Here is a 9,552-nt window from a genome sequence, read left to right as displayed (position 1 = left end):
GGCTGCTGGCCCAAAGTAGCAGCTCATGCCTTTAAGGGTCAGGCCTGCGGGCACTCACACCCAGCACCTGCCCCCAAGCCCTTTCAGTTCTCAGAAGATCTGGCCCGGGGGGGGCCTGGGTCTCCCAGAGGTTCAGAACAGCAGGCCTGCTTGCCCAGGGGAACGCGTCGAAGCAGAAAAGCCTGCCCTTGAGCTGCATCTCACTGCGGGAGCCAGGAGCACTTGCTGTGTGCGCGTGTGCTGGGTCTGGGTGTGCAAGTGTGCGAAGGAGCGCGCGGGTGGGTGCCAGACGGTATGAGCTGTGTGCGCGTGTGCACGCGGGGCTCCCTCCGAGTGTACGCCGCCGCGATCGCGGTTGGAGCGGGCGGGGAAGGTCTCCTCCCCCCACCGCGGTGAGAGATCCAGTGAGTCACCGCGTGGTTCTGCATGCTAATGAGCTCGCTCGCCGCGAGGGCAGGAGCGGATTTAAAAGAGGCTTGAGCGGGAGGAGGGAGGCTGTGCTGTGAGCGCGGACCGGGCGCAGGGCGCAGCGAAGCCCCAGGCACCCACCGACGGGCGCAGCGGAAGCGAGCCGAGCCGGGAGGCGCGCTCCGGGCCGAGAACCGAGCCGAGGCGACTCGGCCGCTGCAAGGACGCGCGGGCGCCCTCCCCGAGCCCTGCTCCCGCGCCTCGGCGCTCCGGCCAGCATGAGGCTCCTGTCCGCCGCGCTGCTCCTGCTGCTCCTCGCGCTGTGCGCCGCGCGCGTGGACGGTGAGTGCCCCGGGAGCCCCGTCCCGTCGGGCGGAACCCACCCGCCGCCTGCTAGCCGTTGTGGCACCTGGGGACTCTGGTGGGGACGGAGGGCGGTCGCGGGGCAAGAGACCCCGCGCTTTAACTGAGCAGCGTCCACGGGCTCTTTTGCAGGGTCCAAATGCAAGTGCTCCCGGAAGGGGCCCAAGATCCGCTACAGCGACGTGAAGAAGCTGGAAATGAAGCCAAAGTACCCGCACTGCGAGGAGAAGATGGTTATGTGAGTTCTTGCCCTTCGCCGCGAGCGCTGCTCTTAACCCGGTGCCGGGGCTCAGCGTGGGGCTGGGTCGGGCTAACAGGCGTTTCTCTTCGCCTTTGGCAAGGCCTTGGCAAAGCCTTTGTGATTGCCCAGCCAGTCCTTAGACGCTGGCGCGACAGTCTGGAAGAGAGTTTGGAAAGAGGGTCACTGTCCCGGGCTGCGGAAACAGCCTCCGGGATTCAGCCTTGGTGGGATTCAAATGGGTAGATTAGGTGTTGGCACTGCCCACCTTTCTGGGGTGATCAAGGGTTAAATGGCTCCTGCTTGCCAACTGAGAACACCCAGACTGAAATCACTCAAAACACACCCAGAACTACTGAACGCACACCCAAACTGTGAGGTGTCCGCCTTGCTGTTACTAGAGAGAGAATTAAAGCAGACCTTGTCTTCGGTCCTCAGACCTGCCTTTCAGAGCCTTGTCCCAGGGAGGGGACCACCAGCTTGTGGTTGGCTTCTGGCAGATTCATTCGGAGGATGATCCTTGCTCTTCTGTCCCAGGCTGGCCTCCTGTGGGTCCCTGACCTGAGCCGCGCTGGGGAGAGGGCTCTGCTGGGGTTAATGTGCTGCGTGGCTGGAGCCATGCTTGGTGGGGATGCAGGGAATATTTTAAAAACTGGGGCAGAGTGAGAGAACACTGAGTTTCCTTGCTCCTCTGCCTACCCAATTAACCAGTTGAGGCCGGCACCACTGTTTCCCCATCAATACGCTCTTGGCCAGGACAGGACCCTTGGCAAAGGAGCTACCAAATATCTGCCACGGACCATTGGCCCCTCTTCCCTCCCCCAGAAACAGGACACACTTTATTCTCAGTCTGGGCAAGTGCTTTCCGCCTGCTGGCCCCCCTGGCCCCTCCACCCGGCCCCGCTGGCCCAAAGGCCTCCCCACAGGCAGCCCATCCCCCACTGCCACCTGGGGCTGCACAGTCTGGCTGAAGTTAGGGGAATTCCGGAAGCCACCAGGTCTGGCCCAACTCTACTCTCTTCCTTCCTGGCACCTAAATTTACCTCCTGTCCCTGCCCCGTTGCCCTGCCCCTTGCCTTTCAGCCCCAGGTCCAGAAAAACTGCCAAAAAATTATTTCTCATGGGGTCCAGAGGTCACACAAGCTGGGGAGGAGCCAGCTACCAGCCCTTCACGGTTCCCACATTGGGGGCTGAAGTTAAGTTTGCACTTTACTAAATGCTAAAAATGCTCCACACACCAAGCTGAGTTCCTGAGACCTTGCAGGGGAACGCAGGTTACAGGGTATAGTGACATCTCAGAAGGATGAACCCTCAGGAAAGAGGCTTGCTCTTTTTCCTGGCTAAACTTTTCAGAATAGAGAGGAAAACTGCAGTCCGGCGAGTGCTTAAGAAGGCTTTCTGTAGCCTTGTGAAAACTTGCAGGGGCCTCATAAAATCTGCACACACAGTCACCCTGTCCTAAATCACCCCACACCCAGATCCCCATCCCCAAAGGGCCGGAGATGCTGTCTCAAGCTCCTAAGACTCTCTAGGTGGGCTGAGGGGCCAGCATTTTTTGCCAAAGCAGGTTTTCAGCCACAAAGGCTGAGAAAGGCAAGTTTTCCAGCTCACCCCGAGTCACCCAAACATCTCTGATGTGGCTAGGGAGCGGGGGCCGTCTGTTTTGCAAGTGAGAGAGCCCAGATTCTGGGTAGGCCACTCTGACCTTCAAGATTTGGGAACCTTAACCTGCACAGTGGCCTGAGGAGGGGATTTTTACCAGGTTTTGCCATGTCCTTATATTGGAAGTACCAAAGCAGCATTGTAAGCAGAGAGTGCCACACACATGGGCTAAGCTCCTGCACAGTGACTAGGTCCTATGCGGGAGAAGAGCAACCAGACCTCACTCTGAAGCCTGGCCCAATGCTCAAGACCTAGAAGGAGGGACAAGACCCCATGGGAATGACAGGTCTCATAGGGACAGCCCTCGAAAGCAGAGCCCATTCACTGGCACTAGCAGAGACCTGTCCCTGACCCCAGGAAGCTCAGGCTATGATGGGGGCCCTGGAAACTCAGGGCGCACAGGAAGTGAGGAGAACAGGATGCCCAGAAATACTCTGTCCCCATTCTGGTGGCAAGACTTGATTTTCTCTCCCAGTCAGCTGGGAGACTCAGGGGGGACCTTCTAGGGAACCTCCCGCTGCCTTCTAGGGCTCAGCTCCTGTGCCGATGTTCTACCTCTGGGAGCCTGGGAAGGGTAGCTGAGCTCTCTCCCTCCCTTCCCGTTCTTCCCACTCCCACTTGCAGCTGCCCCTTTGCCCCCCAAGAGTCCTTCATTCTTGACCACCATCCTCCCACTGCCCAGAAGCTTCTTGCTAACTCCTGCCACCCGGCCCAGCCACAGCTGAGAGGGGCAGAGCAGTTCTGGCTGGAGCTCACGCACTAAGGCTTCTCCTTTGCATGAGCCCTCCCATCTTCCATGACAATGATTAATGACAATAAATGCTCTGTGCATCTACCAGAGGCTAGGTACTTCAGAGATTAATCATCCCAATGACCCTGAAAAGTAGATCCTATTATTATACCTATTTTATGGATGGGCAAACTGGATACCAAGGGGTTACCCAAAGTCCCCCCCACAGACCTGGGATTCAAAGCCAGCCCTACACTCCGTATAACGCCACCTGCTTCTCTACCACATGGCTAGGCTTCCACTGGTGTTGAAACCTTGGCTGACAGAAGCCTGAAGGAGGGTCTTACTTTCCCGCCCGAGGCTGAAATAACTAGGACTTCATGCTCAGGAAACAAAATGGGCTTCAAGGCCAACAAGACTTAACATGCCCAAGCCCTGACATGAAGCAGCTCAAATCCAGGGAAAGAGGTCTTGGCACGCACACCTTGCTTGCATTAACCACTTCTCAATCCCAGGTTTGGAGGAGCTGGGAGAGTCTCCTGACCTTTGCTCCCCAAGGCAGGCCTGGGCCCTGCAGACATCAGCTAGTGTTGGGGTAAGGATGGTGGGGGGACTACAGCAGATTCTGGGGGCTCCAGGGGAAAGAACTGATCATTCCCTTCTGTATTAAGCCCTATGGTGGAGTCAGAGATCAGGACAACACCCAGAACCTTCCAAAGAGCCGGCCAGGCAGTGGGCATATGGGTAGGCTCCCTTAGAAGGAGGAAGGAGGCCACAGTTTCTCAGTGGCCTGACAGTGACAAACCAGGGCCACCCACTGAGACCACAATGAGGGACTGTCATTCAGGTTCCTCAATGCTCCACCCCATCCTGCTCCATTTCAGCATCACCACCAAGAGCGTGTCCAGGTACCGGGGGCAGGAGCACTGCCTGCACCCCAAGTTGCAGAGCACCAAGCGGTTCATCAAGTGGTACAACGCCTGGAACGAGAAGCGCAGGTATGCCCCACTTCCTCCCCTCCCCAGCCCACCTACCCTCCAGATCCAGATCCCAGGCCCCTTCTAGGTCATCTCACCCCATCCACTGGGTGCACCCACCACAGGAACCACAGCAAGCAGACACCCACACACACTGCTTACATACTCCCAGGAACGAGGAACTCACCACTCAGCAAAGCAGGCTATTGCTCTCTTGGACAGCTATAAGCACCAAAAATGTTTCCTTTTGTGAACTAAAGTTTGTCTCTAATTTTTATGTTATGGGCTTAATTCCCCTTTTTATCTGAGTAGCTTCTCTGATTCTTGGTTTCCCTCTCTCAAAAGACTGGGCAAGCACTTGGCCTGACTCTCTTGGTGATTCTTGTGGGGTGAAATGTGGCCATTTAAGTGACCTTGTCAGTGAACTATAAAACTGTGGGTACAGCCACAAGGTGATGAGGACATCTCCTTGCCAAAGACATGTCTTCCCCTCAGGGTGCCCCGTGCCCCCTGCTGCCCAGAAACCTGATAAACTCCTTTCTGCAGGTGCAGAAAGGGACCTTGGGTTTGACCCTTTAAAAGCAGAGCCACGTTTAACCTCAGGAAGCAACAGTGGCTAATGAAGAGAGCCCTGAACCAGACCCCTGCTCTCTCTGGGCTTTCTTTCCCCATAATCAGAATGTGGCTTCCCAGCCCTGATTCTGAGGTCCTCTGTCTGGCCTCCGAGGGGAAAGCAAGTTCCTGGCTCCCCTGTACCTCATGAAGGTAAGCCAGCCCTGGAGCAGGCCCACCCCTCGCACATTCGGGGCTTATTTACACCTGTACCTGTGTAGCATGCCCAGGGAAGCATGCTCGTGCATGCACACACACACGTGCAGATGACTTCCCCGGCACCTCACCCCACAGAGGGGGAAACCAAGGCTGAGCTGAGGTGGAGAACGACTTTCCTGGGAGCACAGGGCAGGAAGCCAGGCCTCCCAGTGTCTCCTTCCGTCGCCCACCCTGAGCTCTGCCCATGACCAGCTCTCCCACAGCTGACACGTGGGCCCAACCCCAATACCTGAGCCATTTCGTGCTGCCTCCCAAACTGCCTCGCCTGCAGTTGCTGGAAATAGAAATTGATGACAGCAAGAGGTTTTCTATAAATCTGATGGGTATGAAGCCCTCTTTCTGGTCACGGTATGCAGCTCACGTGGCTAAAGTAGGACTGGTCACCTGCAGGCCCTGAGTCATCAAAAAGGGGAATGAGGCTGACCTCAGAGCCACTTCATGGAGGGGGCTGAGACCATCTTCCTCCAGCAGCCGGGAGATCTGCCGTCCTTTTGCACACTTTGTACCCTCGTGCTTCCACCTGGGCCACAGCTTTGATGGACAGGAGGCGGGCCTGGGACTCAGCAGCCCTGCTCTTTTGATTTCTGCAAATTCCAATGATGAGAGCACCTCTGTTACCAGACCTACCGAATTACACACTGCAAAATGAGTCCACCGTCTCCCTTGGATTGCTGGGGTGTCCTGGGAGAGGAAGGGGGCAACCCCTTGCGCTCCCCACCTCACCTTCCCCTGTGAAAGATTGAAAATGTCTCTGTGAACGTAGACTGGAGATAGAAGGAACTATCTTGAAGTCCCTTTGCAGAGACAGGGAGAGAATGCTGAACCAAGCAGAGAAGAGAGGTGGCAGGCCACCCGGACCTGTGCGGGCCGGACCAGAGCACCCCGGCTCCCCAGAGCCTGGAGCCTCCGGCTGCCGCCAGAAGCAGCAGCATTGGGCATTTGCTTTCAATGCAAAACCAGGTGGTCTTACTCAGAAGTCAGGAACTAGGCAGAGGGATAGACGGGCTGTCTGAGTGTGAAGTGTGGCCCCGGGGCAGACATGGGGCAGAAAAGAAGGGATTAAAGTACCTACACGTGGATGGTTTGGGAGGTGAGAGGGAAAGGTCAGCTGTGAACACACACAGGCCTGGTAAGTACTAGAGCAAGTGACAGGACTTGGCGATGAGCCACAGGACTTGGTAACAGTCCCAGCCCCATAAACCACCCTTCAGTCTTCGGGCTGTGGCTTCCAGAACTGGTGTGCTTCTGGAAAACATGCATTCTTTGGGCAAAATACAACGAGAGCTACACGCCTAAGCGGACGGAGGGGATGCCTCTCCTTCCCCTCCTCCACTCGCAGCCGGCACACGCTGGAGACAGACCTCAGTCCCACCCCTGACATTCAGTGTTCACTGGGCAAATCTCAAGTCTCTCGTACCTCAGTCTCCTCATCTGCAAAGAGGGTTTGGCTTCCTAGGATCTTGAGGATGAAATGAGATTGCAGAGGCAGAGGCTGGTTAGAGGGTACAAAGCCCGATTCGGGGGAGCCTCTGCGGTCCGAGGGGTGGTCTCCTCCTCTCCGCTTCTCCCTGAGCCCTGCAGCCCCGGCAGGGGGCACTCCCGAAGACAAGGAGGAGGCAGCCGGGCCACAGGCGTGTACACCACCTGTGTCCCGAGCCACTTACCTAGTGTTTTCTCTTCCCAGGGTCTATGAAGAGTAGGGTGAAAAACCCCTGCTGGGAAAACTCCACACCAGATGGGAGATGAGCAAAGGACTTTGCTGTTAAAAAAAACAAAAACAAAAAACCCTTTCTTTCTCACAGGCGTAAGACACAGGTTATATATTGTTACAAAGCACTTTTTACCAAGGGTCAGTTTTTACATTTTATATAGTGTGTGGGAAAGGCTTCCAGATGTGAGACCCACCTCGCTTGTGCTCCAGATTTCATCACACGCTGCTTTTTACTGAAAAGGGGGAAACTCATGCCTTTCCTTTGTAAAAGATGCTTTTTTGTATTTGTCCAGACATCACTATACATCTGAGCTTTATAAGCACCTGGGAGGATCAGGGAGCTTGGTTGAGACATTTCATAGCGGCACTGCTCGGTTCCTTAGCGCGGGAAGCTTCCGCCCAGAGGTCCTGGCGCCTCGGCTCAGCTGCCACGGGCTCCCCGGGCTCCTGGTCAGTCACAGCCTCAGGGGAGCTCTGCAGCGGCCCCACTCACCGGGCAAGCAAGAGCAGGTCTCTCTGCATCTGTTCTTTGAGGAACTCGAGTCTGGCTGCCAGAGAAATAAAATGTGCTTCATCCCCCTACACTCTAGGAAGCATTTCCAGATCCTGGGATGGCGAAGCAAGTGGTCCTTAAGGAGGGGATTGGGTGTTCTCTCCCACCTGAGGGTTTGTGAAAGGTTCACCGCTTCAATATTTAATGCTTTAGAAGCACGCATAGTTCCCGACACGGTTAGTGAAAACCTTAGGAGAAAATTTAAAAATTCACAAATACATGCACAACATCCGGCTACAGACACATGTGGTATTGACGTGGGAGAACCTTCCAAGCATGCTCCTTTCCCGTACCTCGATGGAACGTGCAATACGGAAGCAACCTACCTGTGACTCCCCACGTGATTCTTCAACGTTAAGCAGTGCCAGCCTCTTCTGAAAGCTAAGACGACCACATGCCCTGTCCTTTGTAAATACACTCTTAAGAACGCCCCCTGCACACACTGCCCCTTCAGTATATGCCGCATTGTACTGCTGTGTCATATGCTATGTAAATGTCAGAAACCACTAGTGTTGCATGCAGGTTTCATATTCTTTCTAAGACAAAAAGAAAAGTAATAAAATATATTTGAAATGTACCAAAATTCTAGACTACTGACTTTTTCCTACTTAATTAAGCCCAGATGACAATCAAATGTTGACTGTGTCCTGACTAAACAGGGACAAATATATTGAGAAGGAAAACTGGGGTTTCCCAAATACCTGTCAACACTGTCATTACAGGCCCAGACACAGAGAGCCAGACCTCGAGGCTGATGCTTCTTCCCTGCCCAGCGCCCCCACCCGGGGCAGGTTCAGCAGAATAGCCAGGTTGGTGCCTATGAGACTGGAGAGTCACACCACGGTCCCCATTTGGAGGAGACAGTAGAAGGGAAAACAATCGAGATCGCTGTGGTCCAGGGCCCCACAGTCCAGTTGTGGCTCCGGGAGGGGCGGAAAGTGCCCACTAAGACCGTGGGTCTCTGGGAGCCGCCGCTGGGTAGACATGTGGGTCCACTTCAGCTTTTGCAAGGTGATGTTGCACACCTCCAGCACTTGTGGGGGCTAAAGGGGGCAACCCATGTAAAGTGCTCATGATACCAGGGCCTGGTGAGCGCTTGGAAATGTGAGCTCCTTTCACATCCACAAGGCCAGGCCCCTCTGCACGTTGCACAAACTGCCGACAACCCCACACCTTGCTGTATCCAAGTCATCCAGGCCCTGAAACAGGCCCCTCTCCACCCATCTGGGTCCCCCACCCTCCACAGGGCTGCCCAAGGGGACGTGCCTCCGCCCTGTCCGCATTTCTTGTCCAGAACACGAGGAACGGGGAACCGAGCACCTGTGTCCCCTTCTCTCTGAGGGCGGTTCCCTGATGTGCACCGCTGGCCCTACCAACAATAACAAGGACGCCCAGCAGGTACCCTGCCCAGCACGTCATCAGCAGCTGCTCCGGCAGACGCTCTCCCTTGTGGCCTCCTCTCCTGGCCATGCCAGGTTGTACCGAATGTAGCCCCGAGGAGAGTGAAGGCCAGAGAGGTTAGGAAAGTTGTCCCAGGTCACTCACCACGCTGGCCTGACGGCCTCCTGCTGAGGGGGGCAGGAAGGGGTGGGCTGGGGGACCATGAACACCTGCGGTTGGTCCCGCCTTCCCCTTTATTGTGGAGAAAGCAGGGAGGCTGGGCAGGGAAGCCAGGGGAGAGCCCAGGAGGAGGGCAGATACCCGAGCAGGGGAGAGCAGAGGCCAGGCCCTTCTCCTCCACACCCCAACCCCTGAGCCCTGAACCCAGCTGGGCCCCAGGTCCGCACACCAGTGGGACCTTAGGGGGAGGAAGGGAGCTGCTGTAAGGAAATGGGCTTGGAAGAGTCCCCCACTCCCAGCTCCCATCCCCCCACCCCCAGTCCCAGCAAAGGCCTGTCCATTTGCTGGCAGGACAGATGGGTGCAGGATTCTCCGTGCCGCTCCCTGCCTCTCAGACTGCACCTCCCACTCCCCCTAAACACATGGCCCACACCTCCCACCCTTGCTCAGGGCTCCATTCACCCCACTTGTGTTTCCAGTGCCAGCACTGCCCCCTCCAGCTGTGCCGGCCCATGTCCT

General features: G+C 56.2%; 1 protein-coding gene across 1 annotated transcript; it reads left to right on the top strand.

The window, feature by feature from the left end:
• Positions 1-475: 475 nt before the first annotated feature.
• Positions 476-8,056, top strand: CXCL14 (C-X-C motif chemokine ligand 14). The gene is made up of 4 exons (XM_036897914.2): positions 476-750; positions 904-1,009; positions 4,286-4,399; positions 6,894-8,056. Exons 1-4 carry the CDS (start codon positions 687-689, stop codon positions 6,907-6,909), a joined length of 300 nt encoding a protein of 99 aa, XP_036753809.1. The 5' UTR covers positions 476-686; the 3' UTR covers positions 6,910-8,056.
• The last annotated feature ends 1,496 nt before the right edge of the window (positions 8,057-9,552 follow it).

Source organism: Manis pentadactyla, chromosome 13, assembly GCF_030020395.1.
Source record: "Manis pentadactyla isolate mManPen7 chromosome 13, mManPen7.hap1, whole genome shotgun sequence".
Lineage (NCBI taxonomy): Eukaryota > Metazoa > Chordata > Mammalia > Pholidota > Manidae > Manis > Manis pentadactyla.
Note: the sequence above shows the minus strand (reverse complement) of the source record. Positions and strands in the feature narration are given on the sequence as shown.